The sequence below is a fragment of the Amblyomma maculatum genome, unplaced genomic scaffold, assembly GCF_055883805.1.
Source record: "Amblyomma maculatum isolate TAMU_Amacu unplaced genomic scaffold, ASM5588380v1 scaffold_13, whole genome shotgun sequence".
Classification (NCBI taxonomy): Eukaryota; Metazoa; Arthropoda; class Arachnida; order Ixodida; family Ixodidae; genus Amblyomma; species Amblyomma maculatum.
The window spans coordinates 20,891,692-20,907,484 of NW_028146738.1; the positions used below are offsets into that span (position 1 = coordinate 20,891,692).

General features: G+C 45.3%; 1 protein-coding gene across 1 annotated transcript in view; it reads right to left on the bottom strand.

The window, feature by feature from the left end:
• The window catches only part of LOC146172327 (uncharacterized), a 51,306-nt gene extending 42,926 nt beyond the window's left edge, over positions 1–8,380 (bottom strand). The window contains exon 1 of the mRNA XM_084585910.1: positions 7,910–8,380. Coding sequence (XP_084442036.1) covers positions 7,910–8,151 — 242 coding nt within the window. The 5' untranslated portion in view covers positions 8,152–8,380. The remainder of the gene's footprint in view (positions 1–7,909) is intronic.
• Positions 8,381–15,793: the final 7,413 nt, after the last annotated feature.

The following is a 15,793-nucleotide window of genomic DNA, read 5'->3' on the forward strand; positions in this document are numbered from 1 at the left end:
CTTTTTTGCAGTTCCTCAAGTTTTGAACACGCAATTAATGTTTGGTTTGTTTTGTGGGGTTTAACGTCCCAAAGCGACTCAGGCTATGAGGAACGCCGTAGTGGAGGACTTCAGAAATTTTGACCACCTGGGGCTTTAATGAGCACTGACATCGCACAGCACACGGCTGCCTTGCTTTTCGCCTCCATCAAAAAGCGGCCGCCGAAGCCGGGATTTGATCCCCCTTGGGCACGGTAGTCGAGCGCAGTAACCACTGAACCACCCCGGCTGGGTGCAATTAAAATATGATTGACAATAAGCATTTCTCCACATCCTTCACAGGTAAATTTGTTTTGTTTCCTTAGTAAGAAGTAAAACACAACACAACTATATACGACCAGCTTTTGAGCAGAAGGACACCAGGAAATGCGATCGCTGGTTTCCCGGCCACTCAATACAAAAAACTTTATGGTTGTTAAAAAGACCAGCACAGAAAAAAAAAAGGGGGGGGGGGGTAAGGAACACAAAACAACAGGACAAGCACAGCGCCCGTCCTATCGTTTTACGTTCTTTTGTTCCAGCATTTTTGTGCCGGTCTTTTTATGTGCTAAGTATGAACCAACTGGCCCAAATAGCTATTTTGTTCATGGCTGTATTTCATTCCTATATTGGTGCCATATTGTTTGAAACAGAATAGAAATCACTCAAGTAAAAATAGCACCACTGGGGAGTAACTGCGTCAGGTCACCATTAATCTCGTTACTAAGAAAAGAGAAGCCAGTTGGACAGTTCCTGTAAGCAGTTCGTTAAAGGGTCACTGACTAAGGTATGGCATTTTAAACATGCAAGCCCAAAGCTTTGACCAGGTATGGAAGACTCTCTGCGAAATACTACAGCGATGCACGCACCGAAAAGCAGCAAAAATACAAATCAAAGCGCTTTCATGCTCCCCTATGAAAGCCAGCTTCCCTGCTTTCTACTATGGCTGCCGATCCTGAATGGTAGCATCAAAGCCACGACATCCACTGGTCCATCTCTCTGACTGATGGGTGAAGGGTGGGCAGAGACCACTAATTGTGTGAGCCTCTCGCTGTGCGTTTCTCTCTCACCCATTTTGTTTTCACGTACGCGGTGTCCCTGCTCTGAGGCCATTCTGTGTGCTGCGCCATTCTTAAAGCCATCCTAGAAACACCAAGCCTCCCGCCAAACGCGGAGAAGGAAGGGAAATTCTTAAAAATAGGTTCACAGGAAAGGACTGGCGCAGTATCTGACACACTTGTTCTATGGATACCTGAATCACGCCGTAAGGTAAGGGAGGAAGGTGGAAGCAAAAACGGAAAGAGAGAAAGGGGTGCCGTAGTGGAGAGCTTCAGAGTAATTTTGACCACCTGGGGATCTTTAATGTGCGCTGACATCGCACAGCATACGAACGCCACTCCGTTTCGCCTCCACCGAGACGCAGCTGCCGGCGGTCGGGATCAGACACCGGGGGAAATTTAGCTTCCAGAGACATGGCGGAGGATCATCCTATCAATTGTTTTGTACGTACGCAGGTATATCTGTAAAAATGACATTTCTGCATTGCGATGTCTTCATTTCTATCCAATCTGTGTTTGCGTGCACTTTAACTTTATACTTCAAAATATTCTGGCTTAGTCTTACGGATGTTAACAAAACGATTATACTAGACCTCAGTAACCATGGGGTTGCAGATCACCTCAAGTCATGATTTGCTGACACCTTATGAGTTAAGCACCTGTTCTTTTACAATAATAGAAACATCGCCTGTTTGCATTTCAATTCTCAATCAGCACAGAACAAAAGTGATGATATATGCACTTTTCTTGAAAGTTTTAGCTTTACTTTTGACGCTGTCATGATCTCTGAGACTTGGTACGAAAGCCAATATGATGTTCTATATCTTCCTGGACACTCCACATTTTTTAACCGGGACTTTAAGAGAGGAGGAGGAGTTGCGATACTGTGCAAAACATATTTAAAATGCCAATTACTCGATAATTTTTGTGTTATAGCCAATGACTATGAAGTGCTTGCCCTACAATCCAATTCCCTTTTTACAGTCACATATCGCAAACCCACCGGAAACTGTAGCAAATTCCTCTCTTTCATGGGCAAATATTTTAGCTGGATAAATGATCATCAATGCGCACTTATTTCAGGCAGGGATTTAAACATCAACTTACTCGAAATGTCAACTCTCCAGCGAGAGTAAGACATCATACTAGAGGCCAACGAATTTGTCAGTGTTATAAACCAGCCAACACGTGTTTCGAGTGCAATTGCGACACTACTGGACAGTTTCAGCACTAATGCATGCAATCAATCGCCAATGTCCGGTGAGTGATCATCTGCCAATTCACTTGTTTCTGAACCTCTCAGCCACCCATAGTAAATCAGCGGCGAGAACATTGCATTCTATGCGGTTTCATACATTAACCACACCACACTACAGGCATTTTATGATAAACTACAGCAAGTAAACTGGAGAAGCGTCTATGAGGCAAATGATGCAAATGATGCAGAGGAAGGGTACAGTATATTTATTTCCATTTATAAACAGCTGTATTTTGAGTGCTTTCCATACAAGACAAAGATATGAGCTTCAAAGGCATGCAAGCCATGGATAACAAAGGAATGCTTGAAGGTGATAAGAATAAAAAAACACACTCTTTAAGCGCTTTTTTAAAAACTAATGATTTAGACGAGCTTAAGAAGTTTCAAGCTACAAGAAATAAAGCTAACAGAATGAAGCAGCATACCAAACAAAATTATATGAGTAACCTAATTAATAAGGAGATAATCAAGCACTCAGAGGCTCAATACTCTGCTGAACTTAAAACAAAAGCCTGTATTAAATGAGATAACAGCAGATGGTAGATGGCACTCCCCTGACCAGTTGTGAACTGGCAGATGCTTTAAATTTCTTTGTATCCGTTGCAGAAAGCACGCACTCCAGCCAATGTTTAAACACTATGAGTCGGAAGGTTAGCGAAAGCGCATTTCTTGCCCCTGTTACAGCCAGTGAAGTTCTCTCAGTACTACAGCCTATGAAAAATAGTAAAAGTAAAGACACCGATGACCTTCAAATAACGCCTGCAAAGTACACATCACATGTACTATCCCCAATACTAGAACATATAGTAAACTTGTCTTTTTCCTCAAGAACTTTCCCCAAAATACAACACATTGCCAAGATTACTGTAATTTTCAAAGGTGGTGACGAAAATAGCTTCGCTAACTACCGGCCTATACCTATCTTGCCAGCTTTTTCAAAATGTTTCGAAAGGCTCCTACAGGTTCGTATCACTAGCTTCATCAACAAACACAAAATTATATCAGATTCACAGTTTGGTTTTATCAAAGGGAACTCGACCAAAATGGCGCTCCTAAGTATAATAAAAGTTATTTTACAATCATTTGAGGAAAAAAATATAACCCTAGGAATTTTTGTAGATTTCTCAAACGCCTTTGATTCCAAAATCATACAAATTTAATCCTCAAACTTGAGCATTATGGTTTTCGAGGTAATTTCCTACAGCTGATCAAAACTTATTTGCAGCACCGCCAGCAACTAGTGGTAATTAACAACTATTCACTGCAGTTAAAATCCATATATTACATGGTGTACCTCAAGCCAGTATTCTTGGACCCACACTGTTAACCAATGGCATTCTCTCCTAGCAAAAGACTTGGGTGAAATGGAATGTGTTTATTATCAGTTCAGTTCAGTCGTGTCTGACTCTTCGTGACCCTATGGACCATATCATGCCACGCTTTCTGGTCTCTCACTATCTTCCTAACATCACATAACTTCATCTGCAGCGCCTCGAGGACGCCATCTAACCACCGCGTTTGCTGCCTACCCCTTCTCCGGTGACCCTCAACCTTTCCCAACATCAAATCTTTCTCCAGCGACTCCTCTCTTCTCAACAGATGACCAAAGTAGCTGAGCTTTAACTTTAGAATTTGACCCTCCAATGAGCAGTCAGGGTTTATGGTCGACAATATCGATTAATTTGATCTTCTGGCCGTCCAAGGAACTCTTAAGAGTCTCCGCCAGCACCACAATTCAAACGCGTCAATTCTTCGGCGGTCAGCCTTCTTCACAGTCCAACTCTCGCATCCATACATCACAACTGGAAAGACCATAACACGAGTTATACGGATCTTGGTTGGCAGTGTGATGTCTCTGCTCTTTACTAGGCGGTCAAGGCTAGCCATGGCTCTTTCCCAGAAGCAGGCGTCTCCTAATTTCATGGCTGCAGTCTCCTTCCAAGGTAATCTTAGAGCACAAGAAGAGAAAATCTGTCACAGCTTCCACTTCTTGTCCCTTGATGCTCCAGGACTTGATAGGGCAAGACGCCATGATCTTTGTCTTTTTAATGTTCAGTTTAAGCCCAAACTTCTCACTCTCTTCTTGTACGCTCATCAGAAGTCTCTTGAGTTCCACTTCACTTTCTGCAATTAAATGGTATCATCCGCATATCTAAGGTTGTTGATACGTTTCCCAGCAATCTTCACTCCAGCTGAAGACTCGTCCAGACCGGCCTTCCTCATGATGCACTCAGCATATAGGTTAAATAGGCAGGGCGACAGTATGCAGCCTTGTCTCACTCCTTTCTCAATCGGAAACCAATCAGTAAGACCATGCCCAGTTCTGACTGTTGCCTCTTGCCCTTCATACAGGTTCCTGAAGAGACAGATGAGGTGAATTGGAACTCCCAACTCTTGGGGAGCTTGCCACAATCTGCTGTGATCTACGCAGTCAAACGCTTTCGCATAATCAATAAAGCAGAAGTAGATGGGTTCCTGGAACTCTCTTGCTTTTTCCATGATCCAGCGAAGGTTGGCAATCTGGTCTCTAGATCCTCTGCCCTTGCGAAACCCAGCTTGCACGTCCGGAAGCTCCCGATTCACATACTGCTGCAGCCTACCTTGGAGGATTTTCAACATCACCTTGCTAGCATGCGAAATAAGCATGATCGTGCGGTAGTTGGAGCAATCTTTGGCACTGCCTTTCTTTGGAATGGGGATGTAAACTGACCTCCTCCAATCCTGTGGCCACTGCAGGGTTGTCCAAATTTTCTGACATAATGTATACAGAATATTAACAGCGTCGTCATGGTTGAGGTTTTGAAGCAACTCAGCTGGAATGCCATCAATTCCGCTAGCTTTGTTCTTAGCAAGGCTGGCTAAGGCCCATTCAACTTCACTCTTCAGGATGCCCGGCTCGAGATCAGTAATCAAAACCGTCTTGGGTTTACACATCCAGGTCCTTCTTGTACAGTTCTTCTGTGTATTCCTGCCACCTCTTCTTTATCTCTGAGGCTTCAGTGAGGTCCCTGCCTCGTTTGTCCTTTATCACGCCCAGCTTAGCACAGAAGCTTCCTTTGATATCTTTGTCTTATACAGAGCTCTTGTGTTCCTCAATTGGCTGTTGTCTTCAACTGCTTGGCACTGTATGTTCAGGAAGGCATTCTTATCTCTTCTTGCTATTTTCCGAAAATCCGCATTGAGAACCTTGTATATTTCTCTTTCCCCGATAACTTTTGCCATCTTCCTTTCCTCAGCTATTTGCAAAGCCTCTTCAGATAACCAGTTTGCTTTCTTGCACTTCTTTTGCTTTGTAACTACCTTAGTAGCAACTTCTTGTATTATATCACGAACATCAGTCCACATCTCTTCAGGCTCTCTGTCTTCTAGATCTAATTCTTGAAATCGATTCCTCACTTCCACAGCATATTCTGATGGAATTTGATCTAGATCATATCTGAAAGGCCTTCTAGTTTTCTACGTTTTCCTCAATCGAAGCTTAAATTTGGCAACAAGAAGCTGATGATTGGTGCCACAATCGGCCCCAGGCCTTGTTTTTACTGCTTGTATAGCGCTTCTCCATCTCTGCCGGCAAAGAATATAATCGATCTGATTCCTGTACAGCCCGTCCGGTGAAGTCCATGGGTACAGGCGCCTCTTGTGCTGTTGAAAATGAGTATTCGCTATGGTCAGGTTGTTTTCTTGACAAAACTCTACTACCTCTGCCCAGCTTCATTCGGCTCACCAAGACCGAACTTGCCTGTAATTCCGGATATTTCTTCACTCCCCACCTTAGCATTCCAGTCTCCAATGAGAAAAAGGAGGTCTGATGACGGAGTGCAGTCTAAAAGGCATTGCAGGTAAGCATAAAATCTCTAACGTCAGCTTCTTCAGCAGTAGTGGTTGGCGCATAGACTTGGATAACTGTTATGTTGAAAGGGTGACCTTGGATCCGAAGTGAAATCATTCGGTCGTTTTTGGGGTTGTACCCTAGCACTGCTTTGCCCATCCTTCTGTTTACTATGAGAGCGACCCCATTCCTTCTCCTGGATTCGTGCCCACAATAAAAGACATAATGGTCGCCGGAATTAAATTCTCCCATTCCGGTCCACTTGAGCTCGCTGATACCCAAGATATCAATGTTCAATCTGTCCATTTCTCGCTTGACGACATCCAGTTTACCTTGCGTCATAGATCTTACATTCCATGTTGCTATGTGATATATCTCCTTGCAACATCGGACTTTCCGGTCGCTTCCCAACACATCCACAACTGAGCGTCCTTTTGGCTTTAGCCCAGCCGCTTCATTCGTCCTGGAGCTACTAGGAATCGCCCTTTGTTCTTCCCCAGTAACATGTGGGACACCTTCCAACCTGGGGGGCTCATCTTCCGGCGCCATATCATTAATGCTATTGTGACTGGTCATAGGGTTTTCTTGGCAGGAAATACTGGAGTGGGTTGCCATTACCTTCTCCAGTGAATCACATTTTGTCAGAACTCTCTGCCGTGACCTGTCTATCTTAGGTGGCCCTACACAGCAGAGCTCACGACTTCATCGAGTTTCGTAAGTCCCTCCGCCACGACAAGGCAGTGATCCATGAAGGGTTTCCTCCTGATTTCCTTATATTTTGTGCATGATATTAAAATGTGGTTTACTGTCATTTGTTCATGGCATGTCTCACATGTAGGTTTTTCTTATTCCACAGAATCGGTTAATTGTGGTGACTGTTACTGTTACGTTTGCTGCTTTGCATTCTGGGGGCAAAGCCTCACAGTCACTGGAGAATAAAATATTTGACTGGAGGTTGGCCCTTTGAGATGAACAAGAAGAGTTTGCATTCGATAGTATGGCCTAAGAATGAGCCACTTGCTTTGTTCCTGATACTGTCCTTCTAGTGCTTGAGGATGTGCATACAATGTGGATGGGTTTCCCTGGATAAGTAAGCTGGAATTAGATCTAGCCTTTATCTGCCTCCCTATGTCAAATTGTTGACATTCTGAAATGACACTGAGCTGAAAAGCTAATTACACATGCAAAAACATGACTTTTGCTATGTCCTTGTCACCTGGAACACATTCAGCAGTTTTTTTTTGTTTTTTCATCACATGCAAAAAAAAAAAAAAAAACAAACATGCTGCTTCTTAGTTAACTACACTTGGAAACCACGCAGGACTTCTGCATTAGGTTTCTTACCGGCTTAAGAAAAAGGGGGTGCTTTGAGCAGGCTTTCAAGAAAACTGATTTGTCTAAATGGGTGCTCACAGTAACTAAATGCGATTTTTTATGCTCCGCAAGATTATTTGCAATTTGAAATACGTGTTCTGCCATGCATGTTGAGCACACACGACAGAAAATGCTTCTGCCAATTTTCGAAGGCGAAACTGCGCGAGTCATGTTTACGAGATTCAGCGCAAGCTCATCGAATATGGGTCAAGATGGCAGCGGCAGCTACCGGCGTTCTAAAACAAGAATGCCGACGACTGACACAATTGTAGCTCATGTTCAATAAATAGTTTTCAACTAATCAATCAATCGATCAATCAATCCTTACAGGTTACACACTGCATCAGCGAGAAAACGCGTTAGAATACTCACATCCAGAAGTTTTTGGCCATCGTGTTGAATCCGTGCGGCGGAACAGGATTAGCGACGAATGAGACTATTCTACTATTCTTCAGGAAGACGATGGCATCAACAACGTGACGTGTCAATGCGCAGGTCGGGCTGTGCAAACTGGACGCTGGCCGTGTGAGCGTGTGAGCGCGCGTACGTGGGGCGGGTACCACGGGCTCCAACAAACTGCTTTTTCTTTTCTCAGACACTCTCGCGCTCTGCATCGCACGTCGTCATCTTCATCTCCTTCCATCTGCACTCGAAATATTAGCACGATCTGTTCGGTTTAATGTTAAAACCCTGCCATGCTACCATTTTTTGAATAGGGGTTTCCTAAGTAACGAGCTTCAGTTGATGTCGCTGGCGATATGCTTTGCTGAATCCGCTGTAGCTTTGGCCACGGCCGGTCTCGTCTCTTACGGCCTCTCCAATGGGGTCTGTTTCCACCGCCCGCCGCGCCTCGGTGGGGTCGTCACCGCCCCACTGCTATCCACTGCTGTCCGCCGCTCACGCGCAAGGGAAACGTGCCCTCGCTCTTCGCTCCGCCCGCATCAGTTGCAACCCGCAGGGACTGACATTTCTCCCCTTAGCGACTCAAAAACATGCCATTAGAAATTTCGCAAAAGGTAGAATTCATCAACCAGCAGCCAAAATTTTGAAATTTTTTGATTACTCTAAAAACGCACGTTCGATCAAAATTTTGTGGGTCCCCGCACGCGGGTCATCCTGGAAACAAGGCGGCGCACCAGTATGCCCGAGGATTCGTCGTAGGCCGGGAGGTGCGTTACCTCGAACTAAAATCGGCTCGCGAGAGAGACCCTACGTACAGAGGAATTACGAATTGGTATAAAAACAACAGACTGAAATATCCGGAGCCCTACTATACACTCAGCAAATCACAACAAACACTACTTAGAAAACTTCAAACAAATACGTGCTTTAATCCGTATAAGCTAGCACAATGGTATCCAGGCGAATACAGCCCCTCATGTTCACTTTGCGGTGACCAAAGCTGGCAGATCTCGAACACATCATGTTTAAATGTGAAAGCATGCATCCGCCGGAGGGCCTGCAGATTACCGATTCGGAGCAGTGGGAGGCCGCATTGCTTAGCTCTGATTCAAGCCGGCAACACGCAATCACGGCTTGGGCCAAGGAGGTCATCGAGCGCCATCGAGCGATGACCACCCCTGGGGCGGCTTGAGGAGAAGCGAACTCCCACGAAGAAAGAACTTTCCAAATTCTCCTCAATAAAGTTTCCTCCTCCTCCTCCCCTTATGGTTTATACAAAGACACCACATTCAGCGTCTAAGATTTATCTTGTACGAGGAATAAAATAGTCAATAATCTGCGCGTGCGCGCCTTCGTCAGGGCGGCCGCGCACGGTCCAATATGCAGCTTCAGGTACACTTACCTCAACACTTTTTGTCCCTAAATTTTGTACCAAAATAAATGTGCCAGGCTATGCAGTGTGCCTTTGAAAGCTGTAAATAGGTGTAGGGCGACCTGATGCAAGTGCATGGCAAATAACTGATGGTGGAAATTTTGTCCACCGCTGCCATTTCCGTTCACAGCAAAGAGGCCCGGCGAAAATTCATGGCGCGTCTCAGATTCAGAGTAAGGAACAATAATTTGCGCATATACTTAAAAATTCAGTTGTCTGGTGGAGTGGGCTGTTCTAGCTTCGTTCAAAACATATCAGTCGGTTGAAAGACCGAAGATGTATATATGTAGTCTCGCGAGACGCACATGTATGACAGCTATGCAGTCTCTTAAATACATATAGATATAAGCAACTTTTAATCAAGGAAATGGGCATAAACGGTTATGCATAATTAAAAAGATCGTCAAACACTAAAAAAAATGGTGCTTCAATGTTACACATTGTACTGCATATTCATCAATTCATCAAAATGCGACCTGCGGCTAGAAAAGTTAGTCTCAAAATCTTCCTGCACGGCTTGTGCACATAAGGAGTTGGCATCTCGTTCCTGTCTGTCACTTATTCTTGGGATAATTATTTGGCAAGAAGGATTCTGAGAAATTTTTCAAATATCAAAGAAACGCACCTTAATTTTAAAATGGCTAATCTCAATTGCTTCCGGGCAACTCAGTGGTGAATTCTCAAGTGCTGATTGAATCAAGATCTTAAGTACTTCGAACACATTTGTGTGTAGTAGGTGCACGGCCGCTTTTTCAAAAAAAAAAAAACTTATCCAATAGGGCAACAAGCTCTGCATAGTTTCGGATAATGCAGTCCACTAGAATATTGTCCTCGTAGAAGAATGTACATGGGACTGCTTCTTTCGCTAGTTTCAAGAAGAATAGCGCAAGCGTTACAGCCAAAGTTGAGTAACTTAACGGTACATCTAGCGACGTAAAGATGGCAGGAGATGGCAGTGACCATTTCATTATCGTTTCGGTCCTCAAAGAGGGCGTCAAGACGCACAGGGCGTGCCAACCGGCCGTTACAGAATGGGATCAATTTAGAGAAATCAGGGCAACCGCGCAATTAGAAAGAATTGAGAACATTGAGGAATGGACGGAGGCACTCAAACGCCACGTTGGTGAGGCGACAAAGACGCTGGTAGGAGACGACGCTCCTGGTATAGCAGATAGCCGACTGCTCCACATGTGGGAAGCTAAACAAAGCATGGAACGCAGGCTGAAGAAACAAAAGTGGAACAAGAATCTCAGAAGACGAATCGCGAGGCATAACAAGGAAATTGAAAGCTACGCGATCAAACTGTGCGAACAAAACTGGCTCAGCAGATGCGACGAAATGGAGGGAGGCATGATCCTCTCCAAAACGTGGGGCATGCTCCGGCATCTGCTGGACCCAACAAATTCAAAAACTCAATCGGGAATAAGATTGGCAAAAGTCAGGCACGCCTTTGAAGGAGACGATGCGGCGTTTATGAATAAGTTAGTAAAAACGTATGTTGCAGACAACCAGCGTTCCCCACTTCCGAGCTACGGTGGCACACCCAATGAGGCGCTTGACGCCCCCATCATGGAGGCAGAGGTAAGGGCGGAAAATGTAAGACTAAAAACTAAATCAGCCCCGGGCCCCGATGGGATCACCAATAAAATGCTAAGGAATCTAGACGATGACTCTATTAGTCTACTAACGGAATTCATTGGAAAAGTTTGGGAAACGAGCCAGTTGCCAGATCAGTGGAAAACGGCAAACATAATACTAATACCCAAACCGGGAAAACCCCCGCAATTGGAAAATTTGAGACCGATTTCCCTAACCTCATGCGTAGGGAAGTTGCTGGAGCACGTAATACAGACAAGATTAACGTGCTTTATGGAGCAAAACAACCTGTGGCCGCACGAAATGGTCGGTTTCCGACCACACTTGTGCACGCAGGACGTAATGCTCCGACTAAAGCATGATATCATAGACTCGCGATCGAGAGAAGCCAAAGTGATCCTGGGCCTAGACCTCACCAAGGCCTTCGACAATGTCAGGCACGAGGCTATTCTCGAAGGGCTCGAAGTGCTCGGAGTAGGGGAGAGAACGTACAACTACATAAAAGACTTCTTATCGGGCAGAAAAGCCTGCATGATATTTCAAAATTTAGAATCTCCTACGATAGAGTTAGGAAGCAAAGGCACACCGCAGGGCTCAGTGCTATCGCCTTTTCTATTCAACGTGGCAATGAGAGGCTTCCCGGGTAAACTTAACCAAATCAAGGGGCTAAATTTTAGCATGTATGCGGACGATATTAACCTCTGGATTAACCATGGGAGCGATGCGAGTACGGAGGAACGCCTGCAAGCAGCGACCGACATCATTGTCGATTACGCGGCTAAAAGGGGACTTTCGTGCTCCCCGCATAAATCTGAGTTGTTCGTTTATAACCCGAAGTACCTCCGCTGCAAGAATAGCGAGGAGTTTCATATTCAGGTGGAGGGCAAACCGGTGCCAAAAGTAGATCAGATCAGGATTTTGGGGATGGTCATTCAATCCCACGGTCACAACGGAGAGGTCCTGAAAAAATTAGAAAGTTACGCGATGCAAACCCTCGGACTCTTGAGGAGGGTCGCCACTAAAGGAAGAGGCCTCAAGGAGAGAAATTTACTAAAACTAATCCAGGCATACGTAATAAGCAGAATCAGTTACGCCATGCCCTACCTGGACATCAAGGCCGGCGAAAAAGAGAAGTTAGACTGCCTGATTCGAAGATGCGTTAAGAAGGCGCTAGGACTGCCCATGGGTACCTCGAGCGAACGACTGCTCGAACTCGGGGTGCATAACACGTGGGCAGAATTGGCGGAGGCAGTGCGAGTCTCCCAATTAGAGAGACTAAGCACGACCGAGACGGGCAGGGTAATCCTTGCAAAAGTAGGCCTCAACCCAGACAGGGGAGTTCAAAAAAAAGTCACAATTAATAGTGAAATCAGGAATGCCTTGGTAGTCCCCCCCTTCCCTAGGAATATGCATCCAGAATTTAATGTCGAAAGAAGGGCCAAACGAGCTGAAGCCCTAGAGCGACGGTTCAAGAACATGGGAGCAAAGGAAGTAGTCTATGTTGATGCGGCAAGTGGCAGAACAGGTGCGGCGGTAGCTTCGGTAGTCGATGGACGAGGGGCACCGGTATCCGCGGCAGCCATCAGAGGCCGCAACATAGAGACTGCGGAGGAAGTTGCGATAGCGCTAGCTTGCGTAGGAACAGAAGCCAAGTTCATAATTAGCGACAGCAAAACTGCCATTCAAAATTTTGGGAAGGGGAGGATATCGCCGGAGGCGGCCAAAATCCTCACCCAAAGAACAATAGGAAAATTCAGTTGATTTGGACACCCGCTCACGCTGCCGTCCCTGGTAACGAGGCGGCTCACGAGCTAGCCCGAGCTCTCTACTTCCAAGTAGCCGTCGAGCCCCCCGAACACTGGGCATACGACGAGCGTCTGCAAAATTACGGGGAAATCATCGACCATTATAAATTGGGACGTAGACTGGTACCCCCGCCAGATGTTAGACTTAATAATAGAGAAGCTGTCGCGTGGAGGCGGCTACAAACTAATACGTTCATGAACCCGGTCTGGGCGTTTCAAGCGCTACCAGACTTTAGGGACAATGATCTCTGCAAACACTGTGGGGCGAGAGGGACCCTCGACCACATAATTTGGGAGTGCCCACAATCTCCAGGGATAGGGCAAAATATTACAAGTAGAGAAGCCTGGGATACCCTGCTGCGAAGCGCGGACCCTGCGATCCAGCACCGCACCGTCCATCTGGCGGAAGAGGCCGCAAGAAGCCAAGGGCTACCTGCCAGCCTCTAATCCGCGGGCGCACGACTCCCCGTTTCCGATGAAATTAAAAGTTGTACAACCAACCAACCAATCAGTGCCTCGGTTACTGATCGCAGCACAGCAGAAATGATGTTTTTTTATTATTTTATTATTTTTTTTTTGGCATCGACGCAAGGTGTCTTGATTTTGCTCTCAGATGAAACGGACGTCCGTCTTGACAATGAAGTCAAGTGCAGCTAGCTAGTTACGACCCTCGCATCTAGCATGTCGTTCCCTTCCACACATTAGCCTTACTTTCCTGAAGAGAGCCGGTCGCTATATATGGCTTGAAATGTGTCTTCAGTGAGAGAGTCCTTCTTTAACGCTTTAGAAGTTTCTTGCATACTTTCCGATATAACAGGTGAATTCATTTGTCGAGTATCACCTGCGTCATTTATTGGCCTCTTTTTACCACTTCCAGCACAAGTGGCGTCATTAATATCAAAGCATTTTTTATTGTTTTCATAAGCTTAATATCATGTAAAAATTTCATTAAAACAATATTTATTTGCAAAATTAAAGTAATGTTTATAATAAAACACATTTGCTAATGTGTTATATTATAGTAACATTTAAAACTCCCTACAACGTTTACTTTGACTGTTATACTAATAATTTATATCATGCAAGCATTTTGCAATTTACATTACATTTTTATGAATTTATTTTCATCTTTGGTGCTACATGGAGGTTAACTCCCTACAACGTTTACTTTGACTGTTATACTAATAATTTATATCATGCAAGCATTTTGCAATTTACATTACATTTTTATGAATTTATTTTCATCTTTGGTGCTACATGGAGGGTTTCGCATCTAGCGCTGAAAGACAGTTTTGCTGTTGCAGACGAGATGCTGTCATGTTAGCCTTGAAGAAGCTTCGATGTGATCACTGCTCATTCAGTTTTTTTATTCCTATTCTTGTACAGGCTTGGGAAAAATTCATACTAAAATGGACAAAAGCGGCTACCATGCCGCAATTTATGCCATGCGCTTGTCGAACGTTTGCTGAGCCACAGTGTAATTTATATAAAGACTCCGTTCATGTGTGTAGCACGTTGACGACATATGCCACTGCAGCATCTATAGGGGGTATTCACTGACGCGCTGTGCGCGGTGCATTGTGGGTAATTGAGGCGCAGTCGGCCATTTTTGTGTCCACGGAACGAACAGGGCGAACGTACGTATCAAGTGCTGTCATGCGGTTCTACAAGCAGTGACACCCGCAGCTATATGTTGTTTATTGAGCTATCGTAGACTGTAATAGACGCGTGTACGGTGTAAACAACGGAAGCTGAAGAGCTGCGCGAGAGACCTCGGCATTTTAAGGTTCCGGAAGTACACACGAACAACTCCACCCGAACGAGACACTTCCCCGAGATGCGACGCCCCGTATGGCTGGTACGGCACAACTGCACAATTATCATGGAATATGAGAAATGTATATCAAACTGGGCTGGACTGAAATCTTCCGGATGTGTCCTAGCAGCCAGCTCTTGTCACTATCTGTGCACGACTGTTCTTCACGCACTCGGAAGACACATCGACACATTCCCGGTAAAAGAGCAGCGCGGCAATGTATCGCTTGCAGTCATGCGCATGCCTTCAGCGTGCCGCCAAAACCTTCTCGTCGTATTTTGTTGCAATAAAAACCTTCAAAGAGGACTCGCTAAATTTTGTGTTGCCATACTTGCCTCATTCGATCAGAAGAAGTCGGATGTTCGCATCGTCTGCTAGTCAAAGCAGACCGCATGCAGATTCGGCGAAGGAACGTAGGCGGGCAGAGTTGTTTTGCAGAAGGTTTGAATAACTTTATAAACAAATTTATCTCTATAACAAATCAAGTTTAGCTTGGCCAAAACTGCGCTCTATTTCAAGAGTTTTGTTGCAAAAGTTATTTCGAGCCCGCAAGGCAACGAGGTGGCGCTACCGGTGTCATCGCTGTGGTGTGTGGCAGCGGTTTCTTTTGCTTCCTTACCGCCACAGACGATGCAAACATCCGACTTCTTCCGATCGATTGAGGCAAGTACCCCAAACAAGTTTTGTATAAAAGATACTGACTACTAAACGCCATTTATATGCAGAATATCAGCTACAAAAACTCAGCGGTTTAGTTGGTATAAACGTTGAACGGCTCGCACGTAACTGCACAAAGAGCGAGTTCGTCTGCTTCAACCACGGCTCTTAACCCAGCCGCTTGTAACGTATTTGCGTCCTTCGAGTGGTCAGTAGGCTTGCGATCGGTTTCTTGTGATGAAGCTCGTCTGTAGGACAAGGAATTCATGAATGTCGCACATATTTATGCGTGGGCACAGGCCGACGCTTACCGTGCAGTTGCGCGGGGTTTGTGCCAGTTAATTGTTTCGTACAGGTCTCTGTCCGCGTCGCGCCCACTTTGCTGATAAATCGAACTGTCACTCATGATACCGATTGAGTTTTCATAACAACGGTGCTGGCATGAGGCAGAGTGACAGAGCAAACGGACGCGCACAAACAGCTAACCTAACCGCCGCCCCGTACTAGTACTAGTCAAAACAGGACGCAAAGATGGCGTCGGCTGCATA